The following is an 18712-nucleotide window of genomic DNA, read 5'->3' as shown; positions in this document are numbered from 1 at the left end:
GATTTTTATTTTGGTAGGCAATGGCTGTATCCGGAGGAAGGAAAGTAAACTCCAAAATGGCTGCATTGCGTGGTCATGAATAAGAAAGAAAAACAAAAAAGAGTCTTTAGTATTTGGAGTTTGTGCTATATTCTCGAATAAAGTTGTGCTTATTTAATTATTTTTAAGACATGGCAAGCACGTTGGTAAGTTTTAACCTCTGTTTAATGGGCATGAATTGAACTAATCAACACTATCTCTCCCTCATGGGTTTGTTTGTGTAGGTATATCTTTCAATCTTTGGTTATACGACCCAATTGAATAAAAAGTATATATATTTTCAATTTTCTCTATAGGACTTCAGGACTCATGCTGACCAGTCTTGTAGATATTCAGAAGAATTTGTCAACATTTATTACGACTGCATGGATAAGAAAAGGAGGGTGAGTATTGTTATCACACACACCAGTATTTTGGTCATTTAGTTGTTTACTAGGGGCTGTTTGAGCATATTCCCTTAATTGTAAAAATACAGTTGGACTTCTGTATAAGTGGAGTAGTCTACCAACTAAAAAAAACACTACAAACGGATCACTGACAGTACAATTTGAAAGGTAGGTTTAATTGAACCTTTTAACCAGTTTTTGAATTACGCCTTGATAAATTCTATTTGAATGATGGTATGGGGGGGCTATTGCATCAAAATACCTTCATACTTAGTTTTCCCTACCAATGAAGTCATACATTTATGTAAATCTTTTAACTTTTAGTGAAATACTTCACATCAGTGAGCTGAGGGTGGCGCTAAAGGCTCACATTGTTGTTTCTAACTGCTGTTCTTTTTGGGTCGTGTGTCTCAGAACCTGACCCGGCTCTACCTGGACAAAGCCACTCTGGTGTGGAACGGGAATGCAGTGTCAGGGCAGGAAGCTCTGAGTGAATTTTTTGAGTCCCTGCCATCGAGCGAGTTCCAGGTCCAAACACTGGATTGCCAGCCTGTTCATGGTCAGTGGGGCACTAAAAAAAAAAAAAACACCCTTTCAGTTTTTCAGTAATTCTTAGCACATCACACTTGAATATCTTTATGAATCTGATTTGTTTGTTCATCCTTAATATTTTATCTGAAACAGAACAAGCAACCCAAGGCCAGACGACTCTGCTCGTGGTGACTGGTGGAATAGTCAAGTTTGAAGGCAACAAGCAGCGTTTCTTCAACCAGAACTTTCTCCTCACTGCTCAGGCGTCACCTAACAACGACCAGCCCGTCTGGAAGATTGCGAGTGACTGTTTCCGATTTCAAGACTGGAGTAATTGAAGCTTTTTTTTTTTTTTTTTGAAGTTTTGTAATAGAACTTAATTTTGAGGAAACTGTTAATTAAAGAAAAAAAAAATTCTACTAAGATTGCTCATTTAGTCCATCCTTCGAGAAAGGACATAACTAAGACCACTCATTTTTTTATTCCCACATTGTTCTGTAGAGGGTCACAAGTGTTGCTGGAGCCAGCAACTTTAGGCTGGACTTTTACACCCTGGACAGATCACAGGGCTACACAAACATTTTTAGTTTTAAAGGACAGTTTAGAATCACTATCAACATATGATTCATGTTTCAGGACTGTTAGAAAAAGCCGAAATCTGAACAGAACAACATGGACTCAGCTGGGATTGGAACCAGGGCCTGCTCAGTGGGAAGGGACCGTCTTAACAGTAAAGGTTGGGGGTGTAGGAGTAGGAAGAGGGTATGTAAACAGATAACTCCCAGCAACAGGGATGCTCTGCAGAATCTGTATCCTGGAAAATGATAGTCTTTTTTATTATTATTTTTACTAAAAACTTCAAAATCATAATTAAGACAGCTTGAAATGCTTTTAAAATAGATCAAAAGATGATCGAAGTCAGACTTTAAGAGTGGAGTTTCAAAAACAAAAGCCTTTTTAGAGTCTTAGCTGGAACCAGACATGTTAACTGAAATGTCAGCAATTCAATACTTTTAGTGTTATTTGCTAAGACAAAAAAGAAAAAATGGAAAATAATAAAGACTTTTATTTATTTCACTCGGTGTTGCCTGGAGCACTTCCAAGTATAAGCATAATTATATGAGACAGAAAAACTGACTCCAACAGTCAGATCAGTGTCTCCAGTCAAACCTAAATTCCTTCACAGCAGGTTAAAGTGCAGTTTTTTTTACACTGGTTTTTAGGCTTGATTTATGACTTTAGGGATGGAATTTGTTAATGTTTAGTGAATGAATTTAGAGACTGTGAATGATCTCATTCTATTGGAAGTGGGAAATTTTTCACCCTAGCTTAGGTCAGTTTTATTGTCTGACGCAGTTTTTGTTACATCAGCTTTGGATGCTTTACAAAGTCTATCTCCATCATCAGGTCAGCATGTATTTAAACCAACAAAAAAGATGCTTTTGGTAAATTCACAGATTTGAAAATTTGATTTAATAATAAAAATCTGGAACATTCACAGGCTAAACCTGTAATTTTGAAGTAGATTAAGAGTTAACTGACCCACCTGATGAGTCACATCAATCTAAGTCATTAAGAAGACATAATATTGAGCTTTCAGTTAATTTATGCCATATAAATTATTCACCCATCTTCTAAACTCAATAAATCCCCTTATGGATCACAGGGTTGCTGGAGCCTTTCCCAAGCCACTGTTGGAGAAAGTCAGGAAACAGCCTGAGAGGTCACCAGTCTGTTGCAGAAGAGCTCGACTGTCCAATCAGAGCAGACTAACAGTAACTATGAGTGTAACTTTGTAATCTAATGGTGACCAGTTACTGGCTGATGCATTCTGTTTATGTATGAAAACATATTTAAAACACAGACATGCAAATTCATTAACTCAAAGCCTGTAATTCTGGATTATAGATCTTTGTCTTTAGATAGATTCAACTGTTTACATTTTTACCATGCTAGCTATTGTTTATACTATTCTGTTACCATTAAACAAACATAAAGAAAATATAAGACTTACCTTCTAATGAATATTTCCTCCCATTTCCTTTTTTGGTTCTAAAATTTTCAATGACTTCTATGCAAAAATAAACTTTTTACATGCTGTTTCTAGAATTTGTTTTATTACAAGACAATTATTGTGATAAATTAAGAACAAGTACGATTTAAAAGTTTTACAGAATCTCTCATTAACTAACTTTTAATTACTAAGTTCAAACAAATATATTTTTAAAGGTGAAAATTGGGGTTTAACATGTACTTGTGGCCTTTTGTTTTGATTATGTAGAACATATTTTAAGAAAAACTTATTCAAATTGCTGGGAATCAGGACCAGATCCAAAAAAAAAAAAAACGCAGTTTGAAAAAGAGCTTCCTGTATTTGAGTAATAGAAAACACTTAGACGACTAAATGCTTGTCTGAGCTGGCATTTGGCATAAAACTAGCTGGATTTCTCAAATTTTCCATTTTTGTTGCATTGGTAATGTTAGGTTGGGGGGTGTAAGCTAGTGAGAGTGTGTAAACAGAGAGCTCTCACTTAACGGGAAAGGGGGATGGAGTTGCTCCACCGACAACTCTGAGGCAAATTTCAAATAAACTACTGCCACTCTCCTAAAACTATTCCCTAAAACACAACAGTTTATTAGATTTTGGTTGAAAACAACATAATCATAATTAAAAAAAACACTGAGAACACGTTTAAAATATCGCAAAAGATTGTCGGAAAAGGCAAACCTTTACATATTTTTCATGTACAAAACAGACAAGTCATGAACATTCCTATGAAAAGATCTTTATTCTTTGAACCTGGACAGAGCATGTGACCATAAGGACGTGAAAATAAATACAATTTCCAGACAACATGAAAGCAGCTGTCACGGTCTTAAATTTAACAACAACAAAAAAAAAAGGTACTTGGAAAAAAAATCCACAGAAAACTCTTCTATGATATTGAACACATTCAGAACCTCCTGATCCTAAACCGGACGTTGCTTTTACCCGAGGTACAATATGCACAGCATTACAGTAATCCAGCTGGAACTACGGCTGCTAAGCCTGTGGGCAGTTCAGCGTTGCTTTTCCTAAATAAATAATGTGCCCTCAAGAATCTTGAAATGCATCACCAACAAGCAAATCCTTCCTTCACATTTTTGAAGAATGCGCATCTTCCTGAGACAGACTTGTTCATCCTTTTTGGTCACCTCCTAATTCAATACACCAACAGAAGTATAAATTAAATACAACTGGCAAAAAAATAAAAAAAATGAAACCAGTGGATAAAGTGAAATGTGTTTGTAATAACTCGTCTATCTTTGGGTGGGTATCATTTTTCCTCTCGTGTAAACACGGCTATGAAGCCATTTAGAAGTCTAGAACCACTTTACTATGCAAGTACTGTAAGACTGAAGGCACAGTAACATCAGTACTCCAGTTTCACTAAAGAGTAAGCCTCTTTGATATTGACCTTTGTTAATGTTCTTGTAACGCCACAGAAAAAAAAAATCATCAACTTTGTGGCAGTCTGGTGCAGAGTGCAGACAGGTTTATGGTGAATGGCAGTCGAGTGCTGTAGCTGAACTCCTGGAAACATTTGTCACTCCAGTGCATCTATTACAGTCACAAATTAGACACAATATTTAAAAGAGAGAAGGAAAAAAGAAGCAGACTTTGTTTTGTTTTTACAGCTATCTACAGCTTCAGACAAATTATTTGGAGTATGGTTAGGTTTAAGTCCAGTAAGAGTCATTGTTTACTGGCCTGAAAGCCAGAACAGCTTAAGTGTAGAAACAACAAAAAAAGAGCAAAATAAATAAACATAAATCTCTTGCTTCCTCTTATATCTGACTGGCACTAAACAGTCACAACTAATCTACTTTAATTGGACTTGTTTGTACAGAGGAGCACCGCTGAGGCACTTGGGTAAACAACCAGAATGGCTGCTGCTGATGAAGCAGAGGGAGATGAAGTGTTAGTACCGATTGTGTGTTTTATAGCTCTGATTGGTCGTGGCTTTCCACCGGTATTGAACGGTGTCAAAATTCCATCAGGAAAAGCCAGGCTAATTATTTGTAAAACAGTGGTGATGATGTTGAAAAAGTCGACCTATTTCCCTCCATACATCCTCTCTATGTGGTCAGAGTAGTGGTTCTTCAGCTCCTTTCTCTTCAGCTTGAACGCGTCCGTCACCAGACCCGTTTCGGGGGTCCACGGCTCTGGACTCAGATGGACCTTCACTGGAATCTCAAATCGCTGGAGTTTAACTAAAAAAAAAGGGAGAATATGACACCTGTTATTAGCTTTTTATCAAAAAAATAGTAAGAAAAACTTTAATTTTGTAATTTAAAATATTCTAAGGAGGTGGAATCGGTATGTTTTCTAACTCCTACTTTTGTGTGCGGCATCCGTAATCTCCTTCAGAACCTCCTTTTCCATGTCGGGGTGAACGCAGAGCTCCTCCAACGTTCCCTCGATTCCTTTCTGCTTGGCCATGTCGGTCAGTTTCTTCTGGTTCGGAACCACAAAGCTGATGACGTAGTTCTGTTCACTAAAGAAACAGATCAGAGACTTAATAAAAGTGCAGCGATCACAGCTGGAAATGTGCAGGTGAAACTTTTTTTAAAATTCAAATCAGCAGTTGGTGTAAGGTTTCTGTTAAAGTGGAGGCGCCACATTTTCCTAATTATATTTTCATGCTTCCCTTCCTGGAAATTATCAGACAGTTAGTTCGTGGGAACAGAAAATAAAAGATAAACCAGTTTAAACAACTGAGAGAAATCCAGTCAAAAAGCTCTGAATGATCAGTAGTGTGATATTTTTTGTGCAGCCGTGTAATTTCCATATGCAAACACTAAGAACCATGTGGATGTATTTATAACATTGTGATTGTAAAAGCTCATATTAGCAAAATATAAAACAATTAAATTCAAATAAAAATCATTTCTAGCTCTAAGAACTTTTTCAAGTAAATTCCTCTTCCTGTATATTTGCTTCTATATGACTCCAACCCACCTGTTTGCGTATGCGCAGATGTTGTCGACCAGAGGGCAGGTTTTCAGAGCAGCTTCCACTTTACCAAGAGAGACGTACTCCCCGGCCTGCAGTTTCACCAAATCTTTCTTGCGGTCTAGAAATTTAACAATAAAAAAGTACAGTTTTTACACAATGCTTTGCTATAAAAGTTCAATTGATTTGTGAACCAACAACAGCTTTATGAATGTACACACCCACTATCTGCAGACAGCCATCAGGGTGAAACTCTCCGATATCTCCGGTGCAGAACCACCGCTGACCCTTGTCATCCTCGAAAAAGTCGTTATCGTTCCCGTCGTGTTTAAAGTAACCCATGGTCACATTGGGTCCGCCTATAAGAATCTCTCCTCTCGGGTTTGGCGTATCTTTTGTGGTGTACCCACCTGAGAGTTCAGAAGATGCATATTTATGCAGAAACCAATGAAATCCACGTCATGCTGTTCCTTTAATGCGCCAGCGTGCTTTTGGTCTTACCCTCGGCCCAGTCCCTGAGGCGGATCTCACAGCAAACCAGAGGAGCTCCAACGCGACCCGTGCTGATGTCTGCAACTGTGTGAAGACACAAGCTTAGTCATTTCCTTTGAGGAAAAAAATCCTTTCAGTTTGTCCCTTTGCATACATTTAGCCATGAATGTTTGATTACGGACATACATGGACTAACAGCATCCAATTTCATTTTAGCAACTGAACCCGTAAAAGTCATTTATTGTCAGCATTTGATGTTCTTGATCCTTTTGCAGCTTCTCATATTTTCATAGCTTTGATTCTACATCTGTTTCAGTCCATTTAATGCTCAGAAACGGGTGTTCAAGCGACCACTTTCAGCAATAATCTTTGCTTGGCACGGTTCAGGCTTCCACGACGTGCGTCAAAACACTTCATTGACTTATATAATGTCACTTGCAAAAAAAAAAAAAAAATTCAAACAGTTTTTAGTACTTTATTCTTGCTTTTTTTCAGTTTAGATCAAATTTTCACAAAAAGCCGACTATTTGGTCCATCTTCTGATGTTAAGCCTCGACTGCACCAGCAAAGGAAAATAATACATTAAATGAGCATCAGTTCAGAGAGGAAGTTCTTCTTTCAATACTTATTTTTGTGCAGAAGATGAAGGAAAAGTTTCTTTTAAAGAAACCAGTGCAGTGATATACAACATTTGGGCTATTTTTGATCAATACTTTTTTTTTCTCTTAAAGGTGTGCATCATAGAAATATATTCTGCATCCACACCCAACAGCATAAACACTGTTCTTGTGGCTGTTCATCTTTGCTTTCTTGGAGTAATACCGCAGAGATAAAAGTCTTTACAGTTCTAGTTTCTTACTGCTAATGTGTTTTGTGCTCACAAATTACACTTAATAAATTTAAAAATGGAAAAAAATTATCTGCAGTATTTTTGTTCAAAAGCTGCATATTGTTATATAAAATTTCAAATCAATTGACAGCACTAGTTAAGATTTAAACCAGATTTGGTGGTGATGTCTTTTTCAAAACATGGAAGTGCAAACCATTTGAAAATTTCACATGAAGGAAAAATTAATAATTGCAGAAAATACACAACACCAATAAACACATCCATAAAGCCTCTTCCAACAGTGAGTACATGTGCTAGTCTCCAGTAGTGACACAGTATGCAAACGCACGTTCAATTATTCCTGTTTAGCACGTTCTTGAGCTGCAAAAAATAAAAATAAAAACTAAAGGCAAATAACAACCGTTTATAAAGTTTCGTCTGTTTATTAAGGGATTTTTAAATAGTATTTTAAAATTGAACTTTTTAATTTCTGCATTTCCTTTTTCAAAATGTTGATTGGTAGAGTAACACTTTATATTTGAGATTCTTTAATATTCTAGCTATAAGTCAAATAACAAGCATTAGTAATGTGTTTACATATCTTTTTGGAGCAGTTGCCATTAGTAAGGCATCAATAAATGCAAATTATAGTGTTATTAAAGCACATTACTAATACTTGGTAGTGTCTAGTAACTAGATTATTAAGGAATGTGTTTGTACCTTCTGTGATGGTGCCAGCGCCGCAGGTTTCAGTCAGGCCGTAGCCTTGGCCCACGGGACAACAGAAGCACACGTTCATAAACCTCTGCGTGGCCGAGGACAGGGGCGCTCCCCCCGACAGCATCATCCTCACATTCCCACCCAGCAGCTTCTTCACTTTTCGGAATAAAAAGCTTAAAAAACACACACACACGAGATTGTGGGGCTGTTTAGTCAGCAAGTAAACATTTGTTGATTGGTGAAGAAAACGGATTTTCTTACAAGTTGCAGAGAGGTGCGTCATAGCCCTTCTTAACCTGTTCCAGTTTATATTTGTATCCCAGCGTAAACAGCGTCCGTTGGACGTAACTCATTTCCTGCACTTTGCTCATCACGTTCTTGTTGATGCGATCCATTATTTCCTTTTAAGGAGAAAAGGATTTTATTTTATTAAATGTGTATAAAAACATAGCATTAAAACCAGAGAGAAAAAAACAGGATTCTTACAGGAACAGCTGCCATCAGTGTGGGTTTGAGAACAGAGCAGTCTCCTTTACTCCCTTTCTTTATTCTAGTGGACTATAGAAGAAAAAAAATAGATATTTTGAACTTGTTCCACTGATTTAAATACAGCTAAATCCATTTGTGATATTTAATTCACGTTGGTACCTGATCTGACAGAGTCTGAGGAGATGAATATCCGATGCGGCAGCCGTATGTAACGCAGGAGATTTCTGCCGTCATTTCGAGGACGTGAGCCAGCGGCAGATAGGCAATGTACGTATCTTTAGGTCTGCAACGCCAAAGAAGAAAAGAAACAAAAAAAGAAGTCGTTAATGCAGGTTCTCTGTTCCTCTACACACATTTTACAATGGACATTGTTTATTGTCTTTCTGTAGTTCCTCTTTTCAAACTCTCTTTCATGAATGCTTTGAAATAGATAACAGGAGGCTGTTCTTACCCTTAGAAGTTCAGGCTATACCTGAGTATTTTCTTTGACAATTTGCTCAAATCTTTCACATTTAAAACAGTTTTTGTGGCAATACTTGTGACTTCCACTTTTTCAGTTTAACCCCCGCTTCTTCTTTTTCAAGACACTATTTTCATTATATTACACAACAACGCCACAATAAACCTTAAACTGAAAAAAAAAATCTCAATAAAAAAATTTTTTTTTTTTTACTGCCAAAAAGTATATAAGTAAGAAATAATTACCAACGTTTGGATCAAACTAGTTTCAGAAAAGAAGTTCAAAACAAAATAGGAAAAATCCCCCCAGAAAAGGTCAAAACAATGTAAAAAAAAGTTATTTAAAAACAGACAAACCTCTCTTAAACTATTAACAATAATCTATTCCAAGGATATCTCAATTGTATGTCATACAGAAGAAATAAAGACACCATCATTAAATAATTAGCTCTCATAAAAATGTTCATATATCAATGTCCAGTCTTATTTTGAAAAATTTATATAAAAAGAAAGTGATTTAATAATAATTGAAAAAATTATCTGAACAAAAATTCATTTTTTTTGGAGGTTAAAGTTTGGACCTCCTGCCTCCTACTAGCTATTTTTGCTCCTTCAGCTGAAATTGCGTCATTGAAACACTTTTTTGTGACATCTACCAGTTCCTTAAATGTTAAGTGTGAAGTGTCTAAACTTAAACATGAGCTTAAATTACATTTTATAGAAAGTTTTAAATGGGTTTAAAAAACGTTTTGATGTCAAGTTATATCTTAGTGATCTTCAAATAGTTATTAAATGTGTGTCCAAATATGCAGGAAAATATTCAGGCTTTTATTGTTTTAAATCAATAACCTTCATGTTGAATTTTGAACAGAAACTTTGCTAATAGTGGCATCATTCCTACGTCACGTAAACGCCTGTTGTAATTGGCTCAGGCACTGGTGTATGTGGAAACTACTGAGTTTATCTTCTTTCCTGATTTGTATAAACCAAATGTTTCCTGTGTGTTTAAGGAAAAAAAGGGGGAATCTGGTTTCCTCATGAAACTCACCCAAGATCTGGGATGCGTTCACACTGGCCTGTCATTCCTGCGATGAGGTTACTGTGAACGATCATGACTCCTTTGGGCCTGCCGGTAGAACCACTGGTGTACATCACCACAGCCAGATCGGAGGCTTCAGGGGTCTGAATCGGCTTATTCACTGTAGGATGAACAGAATAACGATTGTTTTCCAAACTCACTAAAAAGAATAAATAAATAACTAAAAATACACACTGTTCTCCGGCAGCTTGCCCTGCTCCTGGACGGCCTGCATGCTGTGGATGGAGATCGTTTCAGGATAGCCTTCTGCTTTGAACTTCTTCTCATCCACGTAGATCACATGTTTTAAAGAGGGGATCTGTGGCAGCACATTCTACAGAGAGACATAAAAAAATTAAGCATCTTTTTTTGTTATTGAGTGGTTGTTCAGTTATCAGCAGAATTAAATGAAACCACATGATAACAAACTAAAATAACCTGAAAGCACTTCCCACGCAACTAAATTATAAGAGACGCGTATCAAAAAAATTGATCTAGTACTGAGAGTAGCAGCAGAATTGAATGAAAACCGCAGAAACGAACATGTTGGTAAAAGAGGTAGAAAATCAATCAGGAAGTAAATAATCGGCCTCTGCCTGTTTCTCTTGCTGTTGTGTCTCTTTTATCTTTGCCTTTTTATCACAAGCTTGTTTCTATCTAGTCGAACCAGCACTTAAAACAAAATGTGTAAATTAAAAGGATATTTTTTTTAATCCCAAAGAATAAAACAGTCAAAAAGAGTCAAAATGTCAGATTTTTATGTTTGAAGTTGGTATGTCAAAGACGTTTTGCTTTTTTTTTTTTGCTTAAAATAAAGAGTTTCTCTGTTTAAAAGTATTTTCGTTTATAATTTTAAACGCATCTACTTACGTAAAAGAACTGAACTGTATCGTTTTGCCACAAAGTTGGTTGAATCTTTTATGAATCGATCTGTGGCCCAGGATTAATTTAGCCGAGAGTTTGTCTCTCCAGTCTGTTCAGTAGATTTTATCTGTTCGTGTTCAAACACGTTCTTGACATGACTGTAGCATTCATAAGTAAAAAAAAAAGTCCTTATGAGCTGAACTGAGCGTTACAGGAGAGGAGAACATGTAGGAGCCTGAAGAGCCACAATGAAGAAACTCCAGTTGATTCAGCAGCTGGAAGCACTTTTCCGTTGGTTGGCTCCACACCTTTAGGCTTTTTTATGTCCTGCTCCCAGCAGAAACGTTTCCACAGTAATTATTATCAACGGATCGTCAGACATGCAACACGTGTTCTATTGAATCCTTGCAAAAGATGTAAGAAGAAGGGATAATGAGATCAAGTTTAGATGTAAACAAATGTTTACTACAGGTAGATAAATATGATTCAGAAGTGGACAAGACCCTTGATTATATAGAAAAGAGATTGGGGAAAAAAGTGATGTTTTTAAACCATAAGATAATAAAATTATAGCATTACTGTGTCACCAGTTCAGCTAGAAGATATAGAAAGGTGAGAATCTAAAAAATAAAAAGGTAAATCCTGTCTAAACCTTCCAGGCTCTGGGAATTTCTGTTTTGGTGGATTTAAAAAATTGTCGAAAAAACATTTTTTTTTTTTACTCTGGTTGTAACACTCCCCGAAGGAAAGCAAATATGTAAGCTTTTTTAATTTTTGTTAAAAAGGAATCTGATGATTTATTTTTTGTTCCCATAAATGTACTCTTTTGGTAGGAGAACTTCTAGTTTCTCCATGTAATCTTTGGGCTTCTCCTGAATTTACACTTCAGAGGGATGACTCACTTTTAGTTTAGACTCCAGCAGTTCCATGCTGGTAACCAGATGTGTAACTCCTGTTTCGTTTAGCCCATATGCAATCGCCTCCTCTCCTAAAGTTGCATAAAAAGTCACCACTGCAGGTAAAAAAAATAAAAATGTGTGAGTCAGAGAGACAGGTTTGAACATGGTTTGTAAACTTACGTTCAGGAGTTTGCTTACGTGGGAAATTGTGCCTGAAGCAGGCCTGAGCAGTGATCATCCACTCCGCTCTGGTTTCACAGAAGATGGCGATGGTGCTTTTTGGCTGCTGGCCCAGTGCTGCCAATCCACTACCAAACTCATTTATTATAGCTTCCACTTCATTGTAGGATAACCATGTGTACTCCCCTAAGATCAGCTACGACAGAAAACAGGTCAGCAGCAGCAGCACCTTCAAGCCTAGTGAGGTAAAGTACAGACATACACACCTTTTTAAAAACTTTACCGTTGGGCTGGACCTCATTCTCCTCGTTCAGGATCTCTCTAGTCCCGAGACAAGGATCGGGTCCAAATCGTTGAACAGCGTGCCTGAACAACTTATCCAGGGTGTCCTTCCCTGGGTAATCCTCCACGGCCAGAGAATCAAAGTGGTCGACGGATCGGTACGGTCCCTCTGGTTGGCCTGTCAGAGCGCGGGCCTTAATTCGCCTGGAAAGAGATTTTCTTTGGCGAACTCCAGTGACGAAGTACCAAGGAAGGAAGGAGAGGATTGAGTACATCCAAATCAGAAGGTGGATTGGAAAGAGCAGGATAGATTGGAGGGCAGAGTTTGACTGGATACCCATTTTGGTGTGCGGTGGTCGAAAGAGTCTTGATTGTTGAACGGCTTTTTTTTATATTTAAAAAAGTAAGTGAACAGCTGTCAGGAGTTGGCAGGTGTATTATGAAAGAATTTGGTCTTGTCACCGCGATGAGCTAAAACACAGAAAAAGAGACACAAAATAAACATACATGATAATATAATTTATATCACAATTATTCAACGATTATTCCTGTTTTGCTATTTCAAAGACATTCCAAATCCTTCTAAAAACTAATCTCATCTAAACAGCTGTCAAAGTAAACCATTTCCGAAGACAAATGCTTAAGGAATCTTCAAAAATATATACGTTGATAAGCATCTAAACTCAGATTATTCCACCGATAATTACATTTTATTAGAAGCGTACCTCTTTTTTGCCTCGTCCTTAACAGTTTGGATGCTCAAACACCTCTAAAGCTCCAAAATAAAAGCCATTTCAACTGAAACGCCCCCTCCTTCTTGCTTAAACACCTGTCTACCTGCCAGATACGAAGGGCTGATAACCAGAGCGAGAGGTCGCTCTGACCAGAAGAGCTTCTGGCCAATGATCAGAGCCAGAGAAAAGTGCTGAAGAGGATAGAGCGGCAGACGGCCAATAAAAAACCCTCTTGAGGCTCACCCCACTGGTGGTCAGTCAAAGGCAACTTTAGGGCAAGCTGGTGACCTCACCGTGCAGAGACGGCACGCCGTTAAACCGCGTTCTACAAAGTAAAGGGGCCTCCTTTGGCATAATAAAGCACAGGAAGAGGAATGCATCCTCTTGTTAAGGGCTATCATTAAAAAGATTTTTCCAGACACTCATGTCCAGATGTAGGAAGAATGGGAAAAAGCTCCTGGAATTTTTATATTGTACAAACAGTGTGATTCACCTGTCAAGTGAGTCATATTTCCAGAGTACAAATGACGTGCAAAACATCTAAGTGGACAAAACAGTTAGAACAAGCCGGTCTCTGTTCAAGCCCACATTTTGCATGTATTTTGGTTCTCTGTAAATAACAGGATAGGGGGCATAAAACGGTAAAAATACCGGTATGACGTCACAGTGAGGAAAGCCACACCTGTGGAGCTCCTTTGAACTTGATAAGAACAAATATTTCGTATGTAGATTAAATTTAAAGATAAAACACAAAGAAAGTTACTTCAAATATTTCGGCACAAATAATTATTATATTGGAAGTAGGATAGAAGTTAGTGTCTGTTTTAGCATCAATAATTTGAACAATACCACCAGAGCGCATGCGTTAAAAAAAATACATTCTACTATAATAAAAAATTAATTTCGGTAGCGTGCCGTGCTAAACTAAACGAGCGGGATAGGAAGCGATCGGATGACAAAAGAAACCGCACGCTGCCGTTGAGCAACACAAGTTGATTAACATTAGCTGCTGAAAAGGTGGCGCAAAGCCGTTTATAGTTGCACACACACAAATTAACTCTAACACAAATCTACAAACGGATAAGGGAAGTAAAGAGATTAGAGTTTTAGCGGGACAGCGATAGCCCCCGCTTAACGAGCAGGCGTCAGACGTTCTTACCCTCAGCAGCCGAAAACCCAGTCAGTCATGTCTGAACCCAGAAGTGACCGAAAGTTACCTTTTCAGCGGGACCCAGAAACACGGAACATACGTCATCTCACTCTATGTTTCTCGACCAATAGGAATCCGAAGCGGATTCGGGCCCCCGCATCCCCCTCCTTCTCCACATCCGCGAGATGACAGATGTAACCGGAAATCACGATGTCCCCGTCAGATGATTGTTGACATTATGTATTTATTTTTTGTTTCATTATCTTTTTATTTTAACGGACAATACATACATAGTAAGAAAAACAATAACGATAATGATTTACCTTTTTTTTAACATAGATGTGCATTTAGTTTTTATTTATGAAGTACTACCTTTATGGATCATTACCACCTAGTCTACACATATCTGTTTAATTTAATTTATATTTTATATAGCTTATACATTTAAAAAAACAGCACTGTATTATTCTAACAATTACTATCTTTTCTGCTTTAGGCAGAAAAGATAGTCATGTTAAGACTATATATGATGTTTGCAAAAAAAAGTCAATTGTTATTTAAATTCTGTGCATTGAGTTTAGATCCCTGTTCCCTTTTAGATTTGACTTTTGAGTCATAAACATTACATTTGTTCTAAACTTGATAATGTCGCCCTCAAGTGGACAATTAGAATCAGCTCTGTTGCACTTAGAAATCAAAATTCCTCTCTGTCTTTTAAGTTGCCCATGTCTTTCCAATAATAAAATAAAATAAAATAAAATAAAATTTTGAGCACTTGCAAATTAAATAGATGTTCTACTAAATTGTCTCCTATATCCCATAGTTTTGGACCTGCAGACTGTAATGTATGAACAACAACAAAGGCAGGTGTGGTTGTGTTGTTTTAGATACAAAGAAGTGCAAAAAACATCTTCAAGATTTATATTTTTAGATGGAACACGTTTTATTAACCCCATATTATGATTAAATTATAGGTTTAAGCTTTTCTATACAAAAAGAGAAAGGAAAACAAAAACAGAACAGGGAAAGAAACACCGCTTGTGTTTACTATGAAGTTATTTATTCTTTCATTTTTCTAGGAAGAAGTTACCCTATTTAACCCAGTTTAAATATAGCACGGTTTTTAGACGAATTAAACTCTGTATTTAAATCGGTTATATAAGTTTAAAAAAAGGGCTACCACCCAAACAAGCTTTGCTATTTTTTTTGTTAGCTATCAGTCATTCATGTCAGTTCGTTTTAACCATCCGTCTTTAAAAGAAAAAAAAAGTGTTTAAAAACCACTCAGCTGTCAGCTGATGTAATACAGAGAAAGGTGTCGTGTGTGTAGCGTGAAAAACGTGCAGTCATCCCAACTTTACGTTTATGTAGGACGGAGTGTTGTTCTTCCACATATAGATAAGGCAGAGGTGCACTTGTTTTAAGAACCGGGACAACCTCCCTGCTCAATTGCATTTTAAAAGTTTAAAGTGAATTCTTAAACTGAAATTTCTGCGCAGAAAGTGTAATTATGGATGTAGTGTTCCACTCTAAAATCGAAAGGGCTTGAACGTCAAATAATTTTTCTCAACTTTACAAAAAAACAAAACTATTGACAAAATCCCTCTTCCGCGTGCGCTTTCAAGCCATGTTTTTGCAGTCGTGGCGGTTCGCACCGCCCCGGCGGTGTGTCCGTTTTCATAAAACATTCCACCCACCAGAACTAATATCCCACGTGCCCCAGCGCTGCTGCACAAAAACATCACGGGCGGCTGCTGCAGCTGTGTGCTCCAACGCACATGGTAGTGTGCAAGCGTCAACTTTTTTTTCCAACTTTAAAGCTTTCTTTCTTTGCTGAAAAAGCACCCCGTTTGGACGAAGTAGCGCTAGAAAACACCCTGGAAAGAGCTGCGACTTTTTGATATATATTTTTTATATCGACTCGACTTTTGAAAAGCGAGCATGTCGTCTGGCGCAAAGCAAGCGAAAAGCTGCCCGATCCCCACCCGGGTCCTCACCCTGAAGGACTGGTCCCAGCTGCCTGACTGCTACAGCCAGACCCCCGGGGGGACCCTCTTCTCCACCACGCCAGGAGGTAAGAGAATGACCCTAAAACGTCATTTAAAAACACACAAAAAAGTGCCAGTCCTTGAAAACGGAAACACACACGTGCAATTTTAGGGTTAACATAACTAATTGGGCTCAATCGTCATGTTTAACACGTGCTTTTATTTTTTAGAGTTTTTTCCTTAAACATTGATGTCTGGTTTCTCCATCATAAACATTGTCAAAGACAGCAGGATCCGACCAACTCGTGACTAGGGAGGGTGTATGAGTCAAGCTGCAAACGCAGCGACGTGATTGGCCTGTGCAGGCTGGCGGTTGAAGGCCGTCCGCTCTGAGTTTGAGGAACACCAAAGAACTTTGTGTACAGTTTTCATCAAGGGGAGGGAGGAGGATCACCCTGCATTGAGTGAGGTTATCATTTTTTTTTTTACTTCCTCATAAAGTATTGCTGTCCAGATCTGCTGCAGATCATACGGTTCACTTTGCCTTGAAATGTATTGCATCCTCTCTTTACATTCCAGCCCACTTGTGTCTCTAAACCCGCCTCTCCAGTCCTCTGTTTTGGTTGCCTTTGTCCCGGATGAACTGTTCCGACCTTGGCCCATTGCATAACATGTTTTCCTTGGAGACACTTCCTAAACTGTTCATATGTAACCACTATGGAGGCATGCACTGACAACTTTTCAAAATAAAGTACTTTAGCTCTGCTTTGAAAGCAAAAGCATCACTTTTTAAAGTATTCACTTCATTTGCAAAAAAATCTAGCTTTTATTTTTGTTCTCTCTGATGTTCTACAAAATCCTCAATTGCCCTATTCGTTTTTTGTCTCCTTCAAACGCAGGTACTCGCATCATCTACGACAGGAAGTTCCTCCTGGAATGCCGAAATTCCCCTCTCGCCAGGACCCCCCCATGTTGTCTGCCTCAGATCCCAGGGGTCACCATCCCAGCCACACACTCCATCGGGAAACTGCAGGACCTGAAAGAGGAGGAAGAGAAGGATACAGCAGGTGAAAAAAAAAGCAGTATTTTGGCTCCAAACATTAGTGTAGATTAAAAACAACCGGGTTTCCTTTAAATAAACATGCAGATCTTAATCTGTTTGTTCTCGGTCACTCCTTATTACTTATCTAGTAGACACACTGTTCTTGTCGTTACAGCAGTTTGGCCGTTTATTACCTCATTATGCCAACTTTTTTTTTTTTTTTTTTTTTAAACACTAGGCCAGTTGATTATTAGAGAACTGTTGCTGTATGGCAATAAACGCAGTGCATACATTTAATTTTTTTCATCTATTTGCTGTTTTATAAGCAAAAATCTGAATTGTAAACACTTAAAAAGACACACATCTTTTTTTTAATTATTTTAATACAGAATCTGTGTAAAACATTTTCTCGTCTAACTTTTATTCCTTTTTCTTTTCCAACAGATGACAGCCAGTTTGAGATGGATATTTAAGCTCCAGATTTGCCTCCTGTGGAGAGTTTTTGGTTAAATGCCTTAAAGGTCATAAATGACTCTAATGCATTAATTATATATAAAAAAAGAAATCATTATTCCTCTTTTTTTTCCGTTTACAAATACTTTTGTCAAACCCAAATGGATGTTTGGAACTGTGGGGTGATTTTGTGTTCCTCTCACAATGAATTGATTACTTGCTCGCTAACTGCAACGATACAGCAGTACATGGAAGTGGAAAAAAAACTTTTTTTTTTGAATAACTTTTTTATCTTTTGTAAATAGGAAATTTGTACAATGTAGCATGTTTTTTTTAAGTTGAGGGAAATGATTACATTAAGAGATGTATGGAAGGGATTAATGCATCAGCCTTGTGTGAAGCCACAAACAGGAAGGCTAACTTAGTTTGAAGCGAGTGAGCCTGCGGATCATCGGACATTTATTTTGTATGAAAGGAATGATGATGTGAGGATTTCAAAATAAAGGCAGTGAAAATGTGAAATTTGTGTCTTTTTCTTTTGTCAAATAAAATTATGGGATTAAAATACTACATGAAAATGAGCAATTCCATAAAAAATATAGATTTCTGATAAGATCATTTGATGTCATGGGATAGAATAAGTGCAAAAAAGTTATGTAAACATTTGACTCAAATCAGTTGTTCAGGCCTAGAGAATCCTCTTTGGCTTAAGCCAGGGGTCTGCAACCTGCGGCTCTTTTATCTTTCCATGGTGGCTCTCTGGCTGAAGAAAGATAAAATAATAGTAATTTTCAAAAAAATTAAAAGTTTAGCTTCTATTTTAGTAACATGCTAACGAGTTTTGCTAGTTTTTTGTCCACTGGAGGTTTTAGGCTGATTTGGAGTTTAATATTTTAGAAAAAATCCTGAAGTTTTCAGCTAATTTTTTATCTACTGAAGTTTTTTTGGGATAATTCATAATTTTGCTTCTATTATAGCAACATGCTAACATTTTTAACTAATTTAGTTTACTGAGGAATTTGAGGCTATTTTGGAGTTCAGCTGTTAATTAAACAACAAGCTAGCTTTTTTGGCTAATTTGGCCTCTAATGAGTTTGTTAT

The 18712-nt window shown here is 37.4% G+C and overlaps 3 protein-coding genes across 6 annotated transcripts; 2 read left to right on the top strand and 1 right to left on the bottom strand.

The window, feature by feature from the left end:
• The first annotated feature begins 26 nt into the window (after positions 1-26).
• On the top strand, positions 27-3303 carry nxt2 (nuclear transport factor 2-like export factor 2). The gene is made up of 4 exons (XM_024283993.2): positions 27-185; positions 336-422; positions 840-984; positions 1110-3303. Exons 1-4 carry the CDS (start codon positions 171-173, stop codon positions 1292-1294), a joined length of 432 nt encoding a protein of 143 aa, XP_024139761.1. The 5' UTR covers positions 27-170; the 3' UTR covers positions 1295-3303.
• A 419-nt stretch (positions 3304-3722) lies between these two features.
• Positions 3723-14317, bottom strand: acsl4a (acyl-CoA synthetase long chain family member 4a). Of its 4 annotated transcripts, XM_024283585.1 has the most exons (16): positions 14138-14273; positions 12582-12715; positions 12229-12473; positions 11981-12158; positions 11786-11895; positions 10215-10353; positions 9990-10140; positions 8642-8765; positions 8480-8551; positions 8255-8394; positions 7994-8166; positions 6454-6528; positions 6174-6362; positions 5959-6073; positions 5337-5494; positions 3723-5210 (listed from the first exon to the last, which is right to left on the bottom strand). In XM_024283585.1, the coding sequence occupies exons 2-16, from the start codon at positions 12583-12585 to the stop codon at positions 5053-5055; spliced, it is 2031 nt and encodes a 676-aa protein (XP_024139353.1). In that variant the 5' UTR covers positions 12586-12715; positions 14138-14273; the 3' UTR covers positions 3723-5052. The 4 variants fall into 4 exon arrangements, with proteins under 4 accessions (XP_024139353.1, XP_024139351.1, XP_024139350.1 ...); XM_024283583.2 differs by having other exon boundaries at positions 12229-12715; positions 14196-14317; XM_024283582.1 differs by having other exon boundaries at positions 12229-12715.
• Positions 14318-15847: 1530 nt separating this feature from the next.
• eif4ebp3l (eukaryotic translation initiation factor 4E binding protein 3, like) lies at positions 15848-18133 on the top strand. The gene is made up of 3 exons (XM_024284149.2): positions 15848-16202; positions 17016-17183; positions 17603-18133. The coding sequence occupies exons 1-3, from the start codon at positions 16070-16072 to the stop codon at positions 17629-17631; spliced, it is 330 nt and encodes a 109-aa protein (XP_024139917.1). The 5' UTR covers positions 15848-16069; the 3' UTR covers positions 17632-18133.
• The last annotated feature ends 579 nt before the right edge of the window (positions 18134-18712 follow it).

The sequence above is a fragment of the Oryzias melastigma genome, linkage group LG10 (assembly GCF_002922805.2).
Source record: "Oryzias melastigma strain HK-1 linkage group LG10, ASM292280v2, whole genome shotgun sequence".
Lineage (NCBI taxonomy): Eukaryota > Metazoa > Chordata > Actinopteri > Beloniformes > Adrianichthyidae > Oryzias > Oryzias melastigma.
This window is presented reverse-complemented; position numbering and strand designations above follow the sequence as displayed.